This window comes from Lactuca serriola, chromosome 7 (genome assembly GCF_051521515.1).
Source record: "Lactuca serriola cultivar US96UC23 chromosome 7, Lser_US96UC23_V15, whole genome shotgun sequence".
NCBI classification, from domain to species: Eukaryota; Viridiplantae; Streptophyta; class Magnoliopsida; order Asterales; family Asteraceae; genus Lactuca; species Lactuca serriola.
Genome location: NC_136414.1, coordinates 149,722,301 through 149,744,854, shown reverse-complemented (window position 1 = coordinate 149,744,854; position 22,554 = coordinate 149,722,301). Strand labels below are relative to the sequence as shown.

The following is a 22,554-nucleotide window of genomic DNA, read 5'->3' as shown; positions in this document are numbered from 1 at the left end:
AAGAGGAAACAAACGAAGGCTGCACAGTCCCCTCAGCCGAAGAGGAGGAAGACTCAACAGAAGCGAAAGCTTGTAATTCCCTCTTCTTCCAGTGACTCTGAGGGTGAGAGTTCGGGTTCTGACGGCTCTCAAGGAGACGAATCTCCTCAACGAGGCAACACACCACCTCGGTCCCCTACCCCAGAGATGGAACTTCATAATTCCCCAGTTCCTTCACCTCCACCAACCATTCCTACTTCCATTCCGACCATAAACCTCACTGTTCCCCCAACATCTTTCCCTATACCTCCACCCATTTTCACCACTGCAACCGAAACACCACCAGTAACCGAAACACCTCCCGTAACCGAACCACCACAGACCGAAACCCATACAACCGAAACCCATACTCAACCACCACCCAAATTTAACCCAACACCCACTCAACCTGAACCTACCAAACCCACAACACCCCCAACTTCACCACCCCCTCCATCTCCTGAAAATGCCTCTGATGGCGAAAACCCTTACCTTGGTGGTGAACACATGAACTTTGATTCGGTCTACTATAGTCCGTTTCAAGTTTAGAGTGACGAGGAGGATGATGCTCCAGTGACGAAGAAGCATCTCAAAGAGCTTAACGAGAAGGTTGACCTACTTCTCGCCTCCTCTTCCAACCAGCAGTCCTCTCTCTCTGAAGCTGCCCTTCAGAAAATTGTTGACGCCTTCTCCAGGGCTCAACATGATTCGGTGGCCTCAGCAACTGCTGCGATTGACGCCTCCACCAGAGCCTGTGAGGCTGCGACCGAAAAAGTCGATAAACTATTCTCCGACGCTTCTGTCCTGCTGAAGTCATTGCAGGAAAGTGCCGACGCCACCAAGACAACTTTGGAACCATTTGTTCAGCAATTGGCCAAGTTCGTCTCAACGGAGTTGACTTCGTTCGCTACCCTACGCCAAAATATAAGTGACGACAACTCGGCACTTCGTGCCTCCATCGATGCCCGCCTCGCTAAGCTACAAGAGGATCTTGCAGCTGAGAATTCTTTGATGGACGTTCTGGCGAGCAAAACAACCGCCCTCAAGGTCAAGAGCACGCAACTTTCCAACTCCCAACAACAACTGGAAGCTCTTCGATCCGAAAGGGAGGTGATAAAAACGTGTGTTTCAGATGTCCACGCAGCATTATCCAACATCCTGGAAGCACACGATCCCATTCTTAACCATTCGGTGAGGCGTACCCTCGCTGAAAAGCTCTCTCCGGCCATGGACCTTCACAGCAAAATCGAAGGCCTACCGAGTTTCGTGTCCATTCCGAAAAAGGGGGAGATGAGAAGACTGGATCAAAACCATCTCCTTCCTCCAAAGCTACTCACACAACCGAACCACCTCCAACTGATCATGCTTCGGGTTCGGGTGTGAAGAACAAAGGCAAAAACTTAGCTGAGGAAGAAGATGAAGATGAAGACAAGGAGATCATTGCTGACATGTTAAAACGGAAGAACAGTCGCAATACTGACGATGATGCCAGTCGTGTGGCGCGAGAGGCTGAAGAAGTCGAACGCAAGCAACAGGAAGCCCACGATCTCCTTGAGAGCCGGAAGACTCTCTTCCCTGCCTGGACCAGGGAGCGTATGATTAAAGAGGCCATAGAAACTCCCAGCATATTATGGCTCGAGCCGATTATCTCGTTCGACTGCAACAACACTGTCGATTCGCAGTTCGACATGCCGCTGACTCAAAAGGCGTTCATCTTCCACGCCTTCTCTAACATATTTGAAGTCCCTCACCCGAACGCTGAGCTTGACAGGGAGCTCATTGACTTCTATCTGGCGGCTGCTCGTCCCCAGTACCTCACTTGGAGCGCCCAGAAAATTGTGAATGTCTGGGTGCTGAAGCCTTACGCCGAAGGGAGGTTCACAAACGTTCGGTTCAAGCTCATTCGGGGATCTGCAAGAACTGCTCATCTTATCTCCCTGGCAGATCTACCGAATCTAAATCCTCATGACTGGATTGTCCTGTATAATATCCTTTTGACTGATGAAGCCGAATATGGTCCCATTATAGACAATGTCAAAAGGATGTTAGCCTGCTACATCATGGAGGTTGCCCTAATGGATCAGGAGGTCGCCACAGTCTTCAAGAAGAAACCAAAGATTGCTCCTGTGGGATCGGCCAGTGATCTCAACCAAATGAAAATGGGCAAGATCGACCCGAGACGCAACTCAGTTATGTTCACTAGAGCGGAAGGACAGAAATGTCTCTTCGCTTTAGCTGACAAACACCTTTACACCACAGCTTGTTTGGAGCATGTGTTATTGATTATCAAACGATGTAAAGAGAACTCGGCTGATGACATCAATTACTTCAACGACATGATCAATTGGTACATCCGGTTTAGACAGACCATTCTCTCCATCACCAAATGTCTGTTTAGCACCGTGAAGAAGAAGGTACCTGCTTCAGCTGCTGGCCCAAGTAACAAGTGAAGGTCTCGCTCCAAATTGACGCAAAGGGGGAGATTGTTGGGCTGAAGATTATTTTGAAGATTGCGTCTTTTGGGCTCGATAGTATAAGTTATTTTGTATTCTGGTTTGGGCCTGTCCAACCGAGAGCCTTTTATGTTTTGTATATAAGTTTATGCTTGCATGCATATTAGGTCAACGATTTTAGATATTAACGAAATAGCGATTCATCTAGAGCACAACAGGTTTCTTTAATTGAGCTCTTCTGAGGATTTTGTTTAATCATTCGACTCGTTTGATTCTATCTTGTCTTGTTCTTATTATTGCGTTCTTACAGTTTTATATTTACATACTTGTTCAAGATCTAATCGATCTTCATAGATTAAAGGTTGTTTTAATATCATCATTCTCGTTGGGTCAAAACACAACCCAATACAACCCCAGACGCATCGCTATAAACAGCGAAGTCTTCAACTCCATCGGGTAGAGAAAGTATCGGTGCCTCACATAGTTTCTTCTTTAGCTTCTCGAATGCTTCTTTATGCTTATCACTCCAAGCATAAGTAGCTCCTTTGTGGGTCAAAGTTGTCAATGGACTAGCGATCGAAGAAAAGCCTTGGATAAACCTTCGGTAATATCCGGCTAATCCTAAAAAGCTTTGAATCTCCGTGGGACTTTTTGGTTGCTCCCACTTCATCACAGCTTCAATCTTTGCTGGATCAACCATTATCCCTTCTTGGTTGACCACGTGACCCAAGAATTGGACTTCTCGAATCCAAAAATCACATTTGGAGAACTTAGCATACAGCTTCTCCTTCTTCAAAACTTCTAACACTTCTCGCAAGTGTCTGCCATGCTCTTCTTGGATCTTGGAATAAATCAGAATGTCCTCTATGAACACTATCACAGATTTATCCAAGAACGGATTACAAACCCTGTTCATCAAATCCATGAATGCTGCTGGAGCGTTGGTTAGTCCAAACGACATAACCAAGAACTCGTAGTGTCCATATTGTGTTCTGAATGCAGTCTTCTCTATATCCTGCTCTCTTACTTTCAGCTGATGATATCCTGACCTTAGGTTGATCTTTGAAAAATAACTTGAACCTTGCAATTGATCAAACAGGTCATCAATCCTTGGCAACGGATATCTATTCTTTATTGTTGCCTTGTTCAACTCTCTATAATCAATGTACATTCTCATACTTTCATCTTTCTTCTTTACGAATAACACTGGAGCTCCCCAGGGCGATGAACTAGGTCTAATGAAACCTTTGTCCAATAACTCCTAAAGTTGCATCATCAGCTCCTTCATCTCCGTCGGTGCTAATCGATAAGGTGCTTTTGCTATTGGCGTCGTCCCTAGCAACAAGTCTATTCTAAACTCCACTTGTCTATCAGGCGGTAATCTGGGAAGATCTTCGGGAAATACTTCCGGATAATCACACATGACAGGAATGCTCTGCATCACATTTTTCTCCTTTTTAGCATCGATCACGAATGCTAGATACGACGTACATCCTTTAGCCAAACACTTTCTGGCTTTCATCAATGAAATGATTCCAGAATTTACTATGCGTTTATCTCCATACACCATAAACGACTCTTTCCAAGGCGGGTTTACTTTGACTATTTTCTTCTTGCATAAAATTTCAGCGTCATTGGCGCTAAGCCAATCCGTTCCAAAAACGATGTTGAAACCGTTAAGTTCTATAGGCAATAATTCCTCGTGGAACTTATTCCCATTCAAGTCAATTAAGTTGTTTTTCATACGATGACTAACAGGTACAAACTTGCCACTAGCTACTTCGACTAACAAAGCATTATCCAGTCTATCAACAGGCAAAGCTAGCTTTCTACCAAATTCATGCGATACAAAGGAGTAGTTGGCTCTAGAATCAAATAAAATTTAGGCAGGCAATTTGTTTACGAGAAAGGTACCTGAAGCGACATCAGCTTCATCTTTAACAGCTTCCAGTGTCATCTGGAATGCTCTCGCCTTCGGCTTTGGCGGAATGTTGGGTCTAGCTGCCTCCTTCTTCTTCGGGCAGTCCCTCGACATGTGTCCCTTCTCACCACAACCATAACAAACTTTCTTAGTGAGGGTACATTCATTGGCATAGTGACCTGGCTTTCCACATTTGTAGCATGTGGCCACTACCTCACATTTTCCATGATGCTTCTTCTTACATTTGTCGTACCATTTCGCTTCGCCTCCACCTCCCCTCGAACCAGACTTCGAGAACTTGTTTTTCTTGTTGGACCCTGAAGTTCCATCGAACTTCCTCTTTTCACCAACATCTATCCTTTCCAGACCCTTTTCCTTCTGCTGGGCCTCCACATTCTTAGCTGCACGAACAGCTGTATTTAGAGTAGTTGCCATCTTGACTGTCGAACCAAAGTCGGCAGGCAGTCCATTAGCAAACCTCTCAATCTTGGAGAGTTCCGTTGGCACTAGGTACGAAAATAACTTCATTTTCTCAGTAAATGCAGTAGCATAGTCATCTATGCTCATCCTCCCCTTCTTCAAGTTTTGGAACTCATTGTTCTGATCAATCAGATCTATCTCTGAACAATACTGCACCCTTAACTGTTCCAAGAACTCCTCCCATGACATTTTCAGGGCTTCTCCTCGTGGCATAGTATCTGCCAACAACTTCCACCAACTCAAGACTCTAGTCTTCAGTTGTCTGACTGCAAAGACAGTCTTCTGTTTGTTGCTACAGTCGCAACTTTCAAATACCATCTCCATTTCGGAGATCTAATCCATTATCTCAACAGGCTTTGGGCTTCCAGAAAGACTTGGCGGCTTAGCGCCCAAGAAGTTGTTGTACATACGCCCATCCTTGTTGTTTCTCCTTTCCGGATCGTTCCTTCATTCTCCTTGAGTCCCAACATGACTCACCATGCGACTATTGTTCTCTTCCTCCGATTGCTCGGGAATCAATTCGGGTTCCTCAATAGGTATGATAGGTTCATCCCTATTATCATGCAACATATGTCGCATTTCATCCCTTTGTTCGGCTAACATAGCCCGAATCATGGCTTGCACCCCAGCCATCGTTATTGGTTCTGGTGCTGCTACTACAACAGGTATTTGCTCAATTACTGGCGGTTGATTCCTGTTTTCATTTGCATTTCCAACGCCACTCCTTGTTCTCACCATTTTTGATCTACACACCGAATAAGGTGAAATTAGATCCTCATTCACGATAGATAATCAAATCATCCTTATCACTCCGAAACGATTACATGTTAGTTCTAACACCGTAGACATACGTTTAGAATCCTACACACATAAGGTTTCTAGATCCGGTCGGCAACAGACCATAGATCCGAACAAATAATATCATATATGGCAACATATAACATTTAGCACATAAAAGCATTTTAGGGAACTTTCCTAAAATAAACTAGTGCTCGTGTCTATAATATATTAGACACGCTTCTTATAATCTCCACTTAGCATTCTAAGTTTAAGTCTAGAAATCCTACAAATTCCTAGTTCGCTTAAACTAATGCTCTGATACCAACTGTGACATCCCCAAAATCACGGCCATAAAAGACCGGTTTCATTTATGCTTTTAAATGATTTCAGAGTAAATCCTTTTGATTTAAAAGAGTTGCGGAATTTGTTCCCAAAACCAAAATATGATAAATTAATATTTATCAAAGCATTTCATCAAGAGATGCATTTACATTATATAATCAAAACTCAGGATGTCATGTTCCGATACAGACCATAAAGCATAAACGATAACATTACAAGTCATTCAACAAATATATACATATACAGACTTGTAAACAAAACAACTTGATGATTCAACCATCTTATGCCCTCGCGCCACTACCTGTAATACAATTAAAACTGAGTGGGTCAGGCTTGGGAGCCTGGTGAGCATATAGGGTTTTCAACCCATAATAAATAATTATATTTAATTTCTCCAACCAACAACAACCCGATTACCCATTCTTGTTATCCTCACTTTACGTCCCTAAAACAACATCTATCTCAGCGGACCTAGTCTAGGATTTTCATCTGGACGGACATTACTGCTAAGGGGTTTCCTCAACAATATAGGTCCTAAAGGCACCCATGAGGGGGATAGAGTACACCGGTGAACACATCGTTCACAACACCTACAGGTTATAAACCAGCTAGCGTTCCACTGGACTGTCTAGAAAGAGTCCGTGGTCGTTATCCATACTCCGCTGAATAACTAGATCAACAATATATATTAGTAGATAAAAATATATATTTTTATACATAGTTTAAAACCTGTATAGCATTTTCATTCAATACATATTCCACATAACAGATGAGGCACACCCACATAACACGTATTTCATAAAAAATAAATCAGATCTATGAGATAGAAGAGAGTGAATATACATTCACGCACATAACAAAAAAATTATACACATAACACGTATTTCGTATAAAATACTTCATAATTATGCGTTAGAAGAAAATAACTACACACTCACTTGATCAGTTGATGATCGAGCAGCACTACGGCTTGCAGAAGTAGTATTCCTCAGTAGATCTGGAAGATCTACACAAAAATCGAACTTCTCGCGGGCAGAGCTTCGGCTCGGGAATCGTACTTCTCGGGATCTTCGGGAGCGTAAAACTTCCTCTTAACTTGGATATGAGATCCGGGGTGTCGGGATGGCTTCGAGGGTTTATACGCAGAGCTTCGGCACAAAAAGGAGGAGAAATGAGCAAATAAGCTCGGGACCCTCGCATCCTATTTATAGGAGGTTGAGGCCTCGCAGTACGCTGGGCGTACAGCCGTACGCGAGGCGTACGCGTCCGAAATCGTCACTGCGTGCGTCATCCGAAGAACTCAAGTGCGAGGGACGTCACGCTTCGTTGTACGCTGGGCGTACTTCAGATGAGTCCGATGACTCCTCTTCGAATAATACCAAGATTTAGAATTAAATTTAAATATTAAATATTTAATAAACTTCAGAAATTCATATCTTCTTCATACGAACTCCGTTTTCGACGTTCTTTATATCCACGCGTAGGTGAGACTACGCTCTACAACTTTCGTTTAGACTCCGTCTGCTAATTTTGAATTTATTTTTAGTAGGCCGGGATAGAAAAACTTCGTTATAAATTCATAACTTCTTCGTTCGACGTCCGTTCTCGCCTAACTTTTCATCTCTTTACTACTAACAACAAGATCTTCGATTCTCGTTTAGATTGTTTCGGCTAAAAACCGCTCGATCTCAAATCGAGTATTCGGGCTGCATATCGCTAAGTTGAAACTTCAGAAAATCATAACTTCCTCACACGAAGTCAGATTTGGGCGTTCTTTATATATTCGGAAACCTCGTTTCAACTACTATAACATTATCCAAAGATATCAAGTTTATTTTACACTTAAATTTTGACGCTCATTTTATTCTTAATTAATCAAATCACATAATTAACCAATTAAGCACAAAACACATAATACTCAAATAATACACTTCTATTATTTCAAAACGGGTTACAAAGGTTAACCTAGACTATTATATCAACATTAATGACAAGCCCAGAAACACAGGCGTTACACATTTCCTCCATGATAACAACCAAGATGAAGGATGGAGAGTCCATCACGACCCACTTGCAGAAGATGCAAAGATATATGGACCGCTTGCTGAAGTTGAATGTCAATTTTGATGAAGAGTTGGCTATCAACATTATCATACACTCTTTACCTTCTTGTTATTATCATTTCAGACTGACTTATCATATGAAAAAGGAGTAAGTCACTCTAAGCAAGCTTCATGGCCTTCTCAGAACTGCTGAAAATAGTTTTAAAGGAAAATCTATTGTACCTACTCCTACTATTGCTACCCCAGTCCTGGCAATTGGACATGGTAAATGGAACAAAAGGAAAGCTCCATCAAAAAATCATAAGGGAAAGTCTCATGATGGATTCTCTCCTAGTGGGTCCAAAGGTGGTTCTACTGCTCCCTCTTCCAATCCAAAAGAAGCAGAGTGCTTCTACTGTCATGACAAAGGGCACTAGAAACGAAGCTACCCCAAATACTTGCAGGACATCAAGGATGGGAAGATAAAACCCACCTTCATAGGTTTTTATACTATTCGGTCTAATAACCATCACATGCTAATTCTTGGGTCCTTGATATAGGATGTAGTTTTCACATTTTTTTTATTTGCAGGGTCTAAAAAGAAGTAGGGATGTGGAGCACGGAAAGATGAACCTGATCATGGGGAATAGGAAAGTGTCACTTGTCACCAAGATTGGAGTTTATTCTTTGTTGCTTAGTAGTGGGTTAGAATTATATTTGAATAATTGTTGCTACTCATCGGATATGGCGAGAAATATTATTTGTTTTCATGGATTGTATAAAGAAGGTTTTAGATTTTCATTTGAGAATGAAATTGGTTCTATTAATGCTTTCTATAAAGGTGTATTTTATTTTAAAGCATTGCCTTGTAATGGTATATATGAAACTGCGATGGTTGTAGATAACTTAGGAAATAATGTGTTGAATATTAATTCGTCCAATGGTTTGGACAAGGCATGCTTGTGGCATTGTCGTCTTGGACTAGTCAACAAGAAGCACATAGCCCAACTCCAAAAGGATGGAGTCTTGGAGTCATTCGACTTAAATTCAGATGATACTTGTGAATCTTGCTTGCTTGGAAAGATGACCAAGTCATCCTTCACTGGTACTTGTGAAATAGGTGACGGTTTGTTGGATATCATACACACCCATGTGTGTGGACCCTTCAGATCCACCATAAGAGATCCTAACCGCTTCTATGTGATTTTTACCGATGATTATAGCATATATGGGTATATCTACTTAATCAAGCATAAGTCAAAAACCTTTGAAAAGTTCAAGGAGTTTAAACAAGAAGTGGAGAATCAGCTGGGCAAGAAGATAAAGATGCTTCGATCTGATCAAGGTGGTGAGTATCTTAGTATTGACTTCCACGACTATCTTAAGGAATGTGGAATTATTTCACAATTGATGCCACCTAGGACACCATAGATGAATGGTGTGGCTGAGAGGCGCAATCGAACCTTCTTGGACCTGGTTTGTTACATGATGAGTCGAGCTTCATTACCTATCTCATTCTGGGGGTATGCCTTAGAGACTGCCGCCCATATCCTTAATCTAGTCCCAACTAAAAAGGTTGCCAAAGCACCTCACGAAATGTGGACAGGGATCGGGAAGACGTGTACTTTATATATATATATATATATATATATATATATATATATATATATATATATATATATGTTTGTGTGTGTGTGTGTTTTTGGCGCACTTATTTTTACAATGTACGGACGATTCGACTGATTTTTCCTATTTTATTATATCATAATAATCATGAAACGCATGATATTAATATAATTCTTCTTTATGATGTCAAATAGGTTACAATTGTTGACCATAACTAGTACATAATATTACATCATAATATTAATCCTTAGCCTAGAAACATGAGCGTTACATTTAGTCACATGTTTTTTCGTTTGTCGTGACTATTGTTGACAACTTGTGACACGTAATGTATTAAACTGTGACCATAAACTAGTATTAGTCACATATTTTCTTGTTTGTCAAGACTATTATTGACTTTTGGTGACACGTAATATATGAAAATGTGACCATAAACTAGTATTAGTCACATGTTTTTTCATTTGTCATGGCTATTGTTGACATTTAGTGATACTTAATATTAAACCATGACCATAAACTACGTTTAGTCATACCTTTTGTTCATTTTCCATGAGTATTATCGACTTTTAGTAACACATAACCGATTAAACGATGACTATTATTGACATTTAATCACACTTTTTGTTGGTCATGACTATTGGTGAACAACTTAAAATTATTTATATGCCAAATATTGATCAATTAACATCATGTAAGTTATTCTGATAAACAACCTAAATTAGTAATTAAACATACTACACAAATTGTCTAATACATTAAAAATATCTAATACAATTATATACTAAATATAAACGTTTAACTACTTAGCGGTATGTAACTCATGTCTGTTTAATTACAAATTTTTTACTGCGTTCATCATAAGAGATCTTGATCTACATATACACGAAATTAATTAACTCTAAGCCACGGCTCTTTCCATCTCCTTAAGCTATCATCATCCTGAAATAACAACACAAATGTAATCAATCAAAGAAATATCAACAAGTTGAATCCGCAAATATATTTACTAGTAAAAAATAAAAATAAAATGAAAAGCTCAATGGTAATGTTCATTCCAAAGGCTCCAACCATGACCACGAGTTCATCAGAAGATGGTTATGCATGTCATCTAACATGATGTTGATGTAGTCTTCTGTTTCATTAACATACTCCCTCAACTAGACGCAAATACAAATTATCAATACGAAAAATGATGATTCATGCCTAATGATGGGTGGGGTATATGATGGTAACTATTTAAGAGAATAAACAAGTTCACCATGTAATAACTAGGACCAAATGGTCTATCCTAAAGGTAATAACTTATAAATGTTGTAAAAACAACGAAAACCATCACATATTTCATACCATATCTAGCATAAAGGCACATCAAGTGTATGGTGAAACTAGCAAGGGTACTGCACCACTAAGGGCCTACACATAACCTTTATCAAAACCGAAGTTAACTACACCAATGGTAAAAATGTCCAGTTACTTGTATACTATGTTTTCCATCTACAAAAACTAGTAAAAATGCCAATCATCAAATCCTTTTGACAAATCACTTCCATCATATATTGCAAATGCTGAAATAGGATTATGCAACAACAAATTGAAAGACAAAACATGATACTTAACTTTAGACCACATGGAGGAATCATGCTTAGTAATCAGATAGACAAGGTATTTGAGACTTACACAACCATTTTAACATACTCGAATCTATTAGCCAAAATTGTTGAATCACCCACTACCACATCAATTTCCTATCCAAAAGCAAAGTCATACAAAGTTAGATGTCTCTCCAAGTAAATGGTATGTTTCATGAAATTCACAGTTAGAAACAAGTATATATACCTCCTTATACACCTTATGTACAATATCATCGATACTGACATTCTCAAATGCAATGAATGTGTGTGGCACTTCATATGGCAACACACAAATTCAAGTATAGAATACATCTACAATCCTTACTAGGGTTTGTTTATTACCTCAAGAATATATCGAATTGAAGTATAATAGGAAGTTTCGGTTACCAAATGTGAGAAATCACACACCCCTTTATATGATTGTGGTACTCCAATTCTTCTTCCCCTTTCTCTGGCCCCGGTTCGTAATTAGGGAAAAACAAATACACCTTGAAGGTCTCCCCTTCTTTCCATATTGTAGACATAACCACACATATATAAGGAAACCAACATTTAGATGCATAGAAACTTCAGTCCATTTTGTTGGCTGATTACGGTTGGGAAAAGAAACATAAAAACACAGGAGAACAAAGAGGGCACATAAAACATAGGTATCGTCATTTCTTACCCTTGACCACCACCGTTTGAACCCTAAAAAAAATGTGGACAATTAGGTGAATGCATTAACACTAAAATGGAGAAAGTTAGAGTTTTCACACTGAAATAGAATAGATAGACTTAAAATAACTTTGGATTATTGTAAGCTTCTGCGAGTTTCGACAATGGTGAGAGCCATGGTGGTTGTTGTGTTTGCATTAGAGAGAAGAAGATGGTAATGAATGAGTGGTTTAAGAAAATGATCAAGAACATGTGGTGTTGGTGTTAGGAGACAGCTGCTACAAGAGAAGAAGGGATATTAGGTCAAATTTTCAGACACGAGGGAAACACCAAAAATATTGAAGTTTTAGCAAATAGGGAAAACTGTTAGAAAATTTAGCAAATTTTAGTAAACATGGGAAAAATTAAACTCCCTACAAATATTTCATGTTTCCATTTTTTAACAACTATTATCATAAAACACTTTTTTTTGTTTTATCGTTATTATTATGTTTAGTTTTGACACACATAAATACTAAAACATGACTATAAAATATTTTTAGTTACATGTTTATTTTTTTAAAATGTCATAATAAAATACTTACAATCACATGTTGTTATTATGTTATATTCAAAATCATTAATTTAAGCATGTATAGGAAATTAAAGTATTATCATAAAACACGTATAATTATATGTTTTTTAATTGTCATAATAAAATACTTATAATCACAATGATATACTGTGGCTATTGGCTAGTATTTATCATATTTTTTTATATAAATCAATGAAAAAAATGTGTGAAAATAATTTACAATGGTAACTGTTTATAGCTAACATGTGACTAAAACACTACTGAAATTTGATTAATGATTTTTAGTGATGTAAATAACCAAAAACATGACAACCATATTTTTAAAATCAGTGACCATAATTTATTTTTGTATTATTGTCAATATTTTGGAACCGTAACCGGAACCGAACGATTCCGCTTCCGATTCCCAATCCAAATACCCACCCTCGACTCTTAAAACAAGATTTTGTAACTATATTATTTAAACTTTAAAAGAATTAAAATAAAACTAGGATCCCTTTAACTGACACCGGTTAAGCGTTCGTCAAAATAACCTCCTTTTTTTAAGACTTTACATAACGAATTCATGCTAGTAGAAGGTGGTGTTCTTTTGGGTTGCCTTCGTCAAAATAGCCTCCCATTTTTTAAGACTTTTTTAAGACTTTACATAACGAATTCATGACTAGGGATGAAAGTGGGTCCAAACCCGGACCGGATGGACCCAGACCCGGAAAACCCGGAACCGGTTAACGGGATTTTATAGAACCAGAAACCGGACCGGTATATAGGAACTGGTTCCGGTTCGGTTCCGGGTATGGTTCCGGGTAAAGTGGGTCTAGAACCAGAAAACCCGAAAACATCAAAATGGGTAGGTTGGAACCGGATAAAGTGGGTTTAGACCCAGAAAACCCAAAAAAACCGGAATTTTTTGGTAATTACTTACTACTTAGTGGGTTGAACTTTGAAAATTTTCATATTGATATCCCGACTTTGGGGGGCTGTAACTTATTGAATACGAAACCACAATTAACAAAATTAGAGTCTAAAATCATGTACAAACTCTAAAATACACTCTGGAAAAACCCGCATGTCAATCCGAATTTAAACGAATGAGATATACTTATGTTAATATTTTCACATAATACAAAGTACAAAAACAAATAGCTGAAAAGTTGAAAATTTTCAATTTTGATATCCCGACTTCGGAGGACTGTAAATCATTGAATGTTAAACCAAAAATGACAAAATTATAGTCTAAAATCATGTACAAACTGTAAACTAGAATTTGGAAAAAACCACATGTCAATCCGACTTCAAACGAATTAGATATGCATGTTTTAAAACTTTCACCGAATACAAAAAAACTAAAAACTTTCAGCTTTGATATCTCAACTTTTGAGGACTGTAAGTCAATGAATATAAAACTAAAAATGACACATTTATAGTCTAGAATCATGTACAAACTTTAAACTACATGTTGGAAAAAACCGTATGTCAATTGGAGTTGAAACGAATAAGATATGCATCTTGTAAACGTTTCACAAAAACTGGTTCCGACCCTAAAAATGGTTCCGGTTCCAAAAACCGGTTCCGGATTTTAGACCCGGTTTACCCGGACCCAATGGACTCAAACCCGGATTACCCGGAACCCGGATAAAGCCAATTTTTAAACCCGAAACCGGACCCGGTTCTATATATTCCGGTTCTAACGGGTTCGGTTCTCCGGTTCTAAATCTCATCCCTATTCATGACGGCCTCACATTCTACCTTTAATTTTATAATACCTACTTTCTCTTTTCAAATTCTTTTAGATAAAATTAAAGTTATTGTATCTATCGTGGTTTTAGTTAACTAGATAATAGTTTTTAATATTTTACACGGAAAATAATGAAATAAAAGTATGAAAATGATTACAATACATAATTTCGATTAAATGACACTTTTCGTCCATGCAGTGAAAAGTTTTATATTTTGGTGTTTTTGTCACATATCTTTAATGAATTTGACATTTTTCGTCCTTGTAATCAAAACTTTTACATTTTGACATAAAAACACAAAATAACCCCTTTTAGAATTTTGTCACCATATTTCCCCAACTTTGGCAACTTTCACATTATTGGCACAACATTTTTGGATTTTCTCCACGAGTGTCCCTTCTTTTGGTTGTTGTACACTTTTGACATCTAATTTTAGGGGTTGTCGAATTTCTCTCCTATTTGTGCTGATTTACACTTTCATCATATATTTTTAAAGTTTGCCGATTTTTCTCATATTACCCCAAAAGTGGCGTAGCCGCGAGTTCTTTGATAGTTTCGATTAAGTTCACTTGAACGAGCATTTTGAATAACTCATCTTAACAACATTAATGTTTACATGAGCATTAATAGGTATACTTTGATAAAATAAAATTAATTAAATATTTGCTTCCTTACATACTTACATGCCTTAGAACTAATTTGTGGGAAAAAAATATCCTACTATTGCACAGCACTACTATTGCACAGCATTGGAACAGAAGTTTGTTTATGAACAATTCAGATATCATTTGGAGTGAATGTAAAAACTAGATATAAGAAGTTGTTATCATGGAAATCAAAGAAATAGAAAAATCGGTTCCGGTGGATACCCAGTGGATAGCGGTTCCAAAAAATTGAGAACAATAACCGGAACCGCTTAAGGCGGTTTCACAACTTTAGAACCGAAACCGAAACCGATTAAGTTGGTTTTGGTTCTGACTCCGTAAATAGGTACCCTGTTTCCATGATCACCCCTACTCATGGGATTTAGATTAGCAATGCCCTTTTAACATGTATGCTCTTCGAACCTCATCTCGAACATTTAGATCATAATCTAAAACCCTATTCCTTATTCCAAGGTCTGAGGGAAGATCTACTAAATTGATTTTCACATAGCTATGTTTACAAAAAAATCAACATCAGATGTCTCTGATGAATCCAAAACTTTTCTGATTGTTTAATATTTATCCATGTCTATAACGATGAGTAATTAGTACGCATTGGTTTTTATAATAAACATAGTAACATGTAGAAAGAACATGGGAAAGTAGACTTCATGATGAACAGGGAAAATAACTTGTATTGTCAATCACAAGAAGCATGAGCTAATCATAATAACCTTCATTAATTGCATTAAGGAAGCATGTTTATCCATTAAAGTTCCAATGTGAATGCTTTAACAAACTGTAATAGAAGGAAAACTAAAAGGCTTTATATTCTAATTAACAATGCAAATTCCAAATCATCCCTAATAAATAAAGACCTTTTTGTCACATGTTATATTTTCATTAATTTGACCACATGTCATTTTATGGTTATTTTCAATTAATTTTTTTCTACAAGAAATTTTGTGGGTTTTTTTCATTTTATTAATTTCCACATCATATTTAAACGTAATAATTACAATAAATTTAATAATAAATGCATATCATATTTATTAATTGACTTCCTTCTCCTTTCAAACTTTTTTTTCTACATGACATTAGTTTTCTTTGTTTATTTATCTAAATTATTTGTTTAATTAAAAAAAACAATCAATTTAATTTTAATAATTCAACATGTTTTTATTTTTTTCTTATAAATTCAGACTTCTCAAATGTTTAGAATTTCATATTTTTTTCTTTAAAATGAACCCATGTAATACATGAATATTATACCTAGTTGTCAATATATGGAAATCATGTAAGATTGTTAGGACTGCAATGCTTTCTTGCCCTAAATTATCAGTTATCATACCAAAACCTATGATTGAACATGTAAAGGTAGGCATTCCTAAGGATTCTTTAGCCTGTTTCTCAATTGCATGCTAAGATCAAAACCATGAAGGGCACGCTTTTGCATCACAGGAACGTTGATTTGGCACCGAATTGCTCATTTTCGATTTACACCAGGAAGCAATCTCATCATTTCGGCAGCATTACTCCAGCACTAGAACGTCGATGAAGAAACAAAAGCAAAAATCAAACTTTCCGATTCTAGCTACCTTCTGATTTGGCGCCCACATTTTTCTTCTCTGTTATAAACACAGACACATGCTCCTACACTACAAGAAATTAGAGTATTACCGGCGACGGGCGTCGCCGCTAAAGGTCGAAAATGTCGCCGCTAATACCTTTAGTGGCGACACGTCGCCGCTAAAGGGTCGTTGCTATTGCTTCGTCGCTAATGCTTCTTTGGTCGCCGCTATTGCCTTCTGTCGCCACTAAAGACGCGTCGCTGCTAATACTATCTGTTGCCACTAAAGACGTCGCCGCTATTTATATGTATTTGTATACATACAAATACACATACATACATAATACACATACAAAATACCCATATATACATACAAAAACACATACATATACATAATTTACATACAAAATACACATATACATATAAATGATTATACAAAAACACATATACATACATAAAAATACACTCAAAATACACATATACATACAAATGTAAATACAAATACATATCCACATCTACAAACAAAATACACATACAAATACACATCTAAAATATCAAATTTTCGTCATGAACAGTGGTGGTGGCGGTATACTCCGGCAAGAAGGTGGGAAATGGAGAGGAAGAGGGAAAACACAGAAGTAGATCAGGGAAGAAAGTGAAGACGAAGCTGATTTTATTGTCGATGCTCTTTAGCGACGACGCCTTTAGCGGCGACGGGCGACCTTTAGCAGCGACACATCGGAGGGAAAACTATCTGGGGTTTCCTACATCGTTGGATCTTTGCTTAAATCGACGGATGGGGTTGAAATGACGCGGATCGCCAGAACAGGCAATAGCGGCGATGCCTTTAGCGGCGACGGGTAGCCTTTAGCGGCGACACACCGGAGGGAAAATAACGCGGGGTTTTCTATGTCCTCCTAGTCGTTGGATCATCATCTAAATCAACGGTTAGGGTTGAAATGACGCGGATCGCCAACATAAGCCTTTAGCGGCGACACCTTTAGCGGCGACGGACACTTTTAGCGGCGACAAAAAACGCGTTTGTTTGATGTCGCTGCTAAAAGTGACTGTTGCTGCTAAAGGTGTCGCCGCTATTGTCTGTTATTCTTGTAGTGCTACACTTCTACATTGGGTTTCTGAGTTCCAACTAAGACCATCTACAATGGGAGTTGTATGAGGATCTAATATAATAAATGTGAATATAATATAGAGGAGAGAGTGCTGGGTTGAATGGTCATGCAACGGTTCAATAGAATTGTAATGGAAATTTATGATTTTTTCTAAGAATTAAAGTGAATGTATACATTATCTTTTCTACTTGGCATTTCATACAATTCTCCATGGGTTTAATTCATTGGAGATGGCCTAATTCAATGGGTTTCAAAGAGGGTGGGCTTGGCGCCTATGCTAGTAAAAAATATATTAATTAAAAAGAAAAGAGAGAGTTTAAGGGTGGGTCTCGACTTAACGAGTCATCTGGCTCCGCCCTTGACATTAACACATCAAAAAACGGACAACAGACAATGGACATAACGGAACATTTTAGGTAAATTTGAAAGCTTTGATGACAATAACCCTTTTATATATGAATTTCCATTTTTCAAACCATTGTTTTTTCTGGTCCGTGTTCAAAACCGATCTCAACTTATAGAAATCAAGTGTCTTTTTAGTACCATTACAGGAGGGATCCGAAGTGCAAACCTATGTAGGATCTCCATCATCTATATTTAGATTTTGAAAAACAAGTCAAAGGAAGTGTGTTGTTATTGCTTATAATATTATTACAAACCCCACCCTAACGAACACCCACACACACAAACGTTGAGTTGGTGTTTACATCAGCCACTCCCACTTCCTCCTCGTCTCCTATTAATATCTTCCTTCGCACCCACATATTCTTTGCCATTGCCTTTCTTTGTTAATTCATATCCACACAAAGAAATGCAGAAAGAAATAAGCTTTTCCATGGAAAAAGGAGATGCCCATGAACAGTATGATGACGACGGAAGAGTCAGAAGAACAGGTATATATCCATGTCTGGTGTTAATTTCTTTCTGATCAAGTCTATACGTACAAAAAATATGGGATAACTCCTTCCACATTTTGTCTAAATTCATAACTGTCTACGAGTTCAAATCTCTGCTAAAAAAGGACACTATATATATTAAGATAACAACCTGTATCGACACTTGAATTCACCAAAAAGAACCTGAAGTTATATCGGGTGGCGCACTGAATCCACTTTTGGCGTAGATTAACTTACTTCTTGTTCATGCATATATATATATATATATATATATATATATATATATATATATATATATATATATATATATATATATATATATATATATATATATATATATATATATATATATATATATATATATATATATATTAGATCATTTTAGAAGCTGTTCCATGAGAATGCATGTGTTATAGAGCTAACTGTTAAAACTTTTGTTGGGATTTTAATTATAGGGACGTTAATGAGTGCAAGTGCACATATAATAACGGCAGTTATAGGGTCAGGAGTGTTGTCACTTGCATGGTGTTTTGGTCAATTAGGTTGGATCGCTGGGACTGCTTCTCTTATGATTTTTGCGGTCATCACTTGGTTCACCTGCCTCTTGCTTTCAGACTGTTACCGGTCTCCTGATCCTGTTAATGGTACCAGAAACTACAATTACATGCAAGCTGTCAAAGCTAATCTTGGTAATTAATTTCATTCCTTAATTTAATTTCCTTCTTTTTGTGTGGTAAGAAACTAAGAATCGTTCTGTTTTCTACAAAATCCCTAATGTTAATTGAAGAAGAAGATGGGATACAAATTAGAAGAGATCCCTCGCTAGCTTGCCTCATTTTGATTTAGAAATTTATTTTGAGTACTTAAAAGATGAATCATTACATATTCTTAGAAATTAGAAATATCATTTAACGTATAAAGTTGATTCTGTTTATCTCATTTCTCATCTAACTTTGTATGTACTTAAAAGGTTATGTTATGAGACTTCTAAGTACCTAATATTTTTCAACACCAAAGACTAGTGGTTATTTCGGTAACGATTTTAATAACTATCACGCATTTTAATAAACCATATCCGATGTGTATAAAAAAACGCAATGTCCACAGAAGAAAGAATGTGATGTATATCACTTATATTTTCTTTCGTTTATACTATTATAAGACAAACATTCAAGATAATAAGTTTCATACATTTGCATATATGTTATGTTATTCATTTTTTCTTGGAACTTTTCGTGAAACACATGGGTCTTAAGGTTGTTTATGTCACACTTACCTTTTACATACTTTATACAAAATAATTAAAAAGTAAGTGTAACCCGAAGTGGGAATTATATATATAATTAATGTTCATTGTTTTTTTCCGAAGTTTTCCACCAAATAACTAAGTTTATTGTATAGTTCTGTAGTGCGCTAATAAGATAGCAGTCCCCATGTGACCCATCAATAGTTTTGTGGCCCTAAAGTTGAGTTGGTCCCATAATTCATGACATCATCTCATTTCTTTACCAATTAATATAAAACCCAAAAGCCAAGTGATCAATGCTCCAAAAAAGGGGGTAAAAGTAGCCAACTTTTTTTAAAGATCAGCCTCATTTTTCATGCATTTTACATTCTTTTCAAATTCTTGCTTAACATACTTCGACTACCACAGGGGGACTTCAATACAAATTTTGTGGAGTAGCCCAGTACGGGATCCTTATCGGAGCAACCATTGGATATACTATCACCTCCGCCATTTCAATGGCGTAAGAACATATATAAAATGCTTTTAAACTTTCTGCATGCACGCGTACAAATTTTTCCTCTTTTGACTTCTTTTTGATTTGGCTCCACAGGGCAATTAAACGGTCAAATTGTTTCCATAAACACAGTCACCATACTGGATGTCACACGTTGAACAATTCGTATTTGATAATCTTTGCATTAATTGAAATTGTTTTAAGCCAAATACCAAACTTCCATAAGTTGTCGATCATTTCCATTGTTGCAACAATCATGTCTTTTACCTATGCCACCATTGGCATTGCTCTCTCCATTGCTAAAATTGCAGGTCAGCATCTCTAGAAACGACTGAATCTGGAACAAATATACTAAGTTTCATTCAAAAAAGACAACCATGCAAATATAACTCTCCCATTTGGGCTCAATTAATGTTGCGATATGCTAACTTTGTTCCTTTCATGTGCGTCTTTTTTTGGTTTATAAAGAAGGTGGACACCCGAGAACAAGTTTAACAGGAATACCAGTTGGAAAGGACATGCCAAGTGTAGAGAAAATGTGGAGCACTTTTTCAGCCATTGGAGATATTGCTTTTGCCTATTCTTTTTGTCCAGTCCTTCTTGAGATACAGGCATGCATCGACCCCTCCCCTCTCTCTCTCTCATGTACATAAAAACACACACAAACATAAGCACATATGTGTATATGTATATAAAGACTGCTAATTAATAAACTGCTTCAAAATCAGGACACATTGAAGTCAAGTCCTCCAGAAAACAAAGTTATGAAAAGGGCATCTACTGTGGGAGTCTCGGCATCGACCTTATTCTACCTGATATGTGGGACACTTGGATATGCAGCTTTCGGTAATGATGCACCTGGGAATTACTTGACAGGGTTTGGATTTTACGAACCTTTTTGGGTTATCGACTTTGGTAACTTATGCATTGTGATTCATCTTCTTGGAGCCTATCAGGTGAACAGTTTAATTCTTATACTATACGACGAATTAAGAAAGCTATTCCAAGATAATATTACTTTAATTAACCTTTGTAATTTACTAATATAGGTGTATGTCCAACCATTTTTTGCGTTCGTGGAGAGTTGGAGCAAGGAAAAATGGCCTAGAAACAAATTCATAGTTCGAGAATACTCGGTAGGTAAATTCAAGATTAACATCTTCAGGTTGACTTGGAGGTCAGCATACGTGGTGTTAGCAACATTGGTGGCCATGATCTTTCCGTTTTTTAATAGTTTTCTTGGCCTTATTGGTGCCACTACCTTCTGGCCATTAACGGTGTATTTCCCAATAGAGATGTACATTTCACAAGCAAAGATTCCAAAGAATTCATTCACATGGATTTGGATGAAGGTATTGAGTCTGGCATGTTTGATTGTATCGCTTGTTGCTGCGGCTGGATCTATCCGAGGCCTCATTGTATCAGTTGAGACCTTCAAGCTTTTCCATTCGGTGTCCTAGAATTTGAAACCTAATTGTTTCATTTCAATATAAACATGCATTATTCCAGTGTTGATTAACTAGAAGTTACACAAAGGAGAATCATGTAATATGCATTTATTGATTGTTGAAGAATATTAAGTAAATCCAACCTAAACTTGCATATGGTTTTAGGGGTTTATTATTTTCTAACTTAAAATGTTTGTGTTCCGAATTTGTCTTAATGAATTAATTGACTGAATGGCTTAAGGACTGAAGTGAGGAAGGATAGATTATTCGTGCTAACATGACTTGTACATGGAGGCTTGGCAAACGTACATTGCGTCAAAAACAGGCGGATCTTGTATTGACCCGTTTCGCTTAATATAGTTCAAGTATCATCCGTATTTGTGTAATTCGGTATATAACGTTCTATTTGATCATTTGAGATATTTTTTCTCTTACATCTCTCTCGTTCTTCGTCAAACCGTAGCTTGTGTCTTTATTTCCTTAAGTTCTTAAGCTTAGAATGTTAATCGTTATGATTAATGTGTACATTCGAGAGATTTTGTTGTTGAGCTTTTTTGTAGCTTGAACTGTTTCTTTAGAAATAAAAAGTTGTTCTAATTTGTCTTGGTTGTTCGTATTATTCGCATGTGGTTTCATAGCATGCTTCGTTTATGTGTGATTGATTTTCGAGTTTGCCTCTCATGGTCCCAAAATACGAATACTTGTGAATGAATCGATAAGAAATGCGGAATAGTAACACAAATATTCACTAAATAAAAACTTATTTTATTTGTAAGCTTTTAAAAACACTTATTACAAAAAGATTACTGAGAACAAACTCAGTTATGAACACACAAGATCTCTTTGAACTCTTTCTGAAAGCTC

General features: G+C 37.3%; 1 protein-coding gene across 1 annotated transcript; it reads left to right on the top strand.

Moving 5' to 3' along the window:
- Positions 1-18,377: 18,377 nt before the first annotated feature.
- Positions 18,378-22,019, top strand: LOC145062919 (amino acid permease 6-like). The gene is made up of 7 exons (XM_079010509.1): positions 18,378-18,497; positions 18,956-19,189; positions 20,155-20,248; positions 20,339-20,553; positions 20,711-20,853; positions 20,971-21,198; positions 21,292-22,019. Exons 1-7 carry the CDS (start codon positions 18,416-18,418, stop codon positions 21,700-21,702), a joined length of 1,407 nt encoding a protein of 468 aa, XP_078866635.1. The 5' UTR covers positions 18,378-18,415; the 3' UTR covers positions 21,703-22,019.
- Positions 22,020-22,554: the final 535 nt, after the last annotated feature.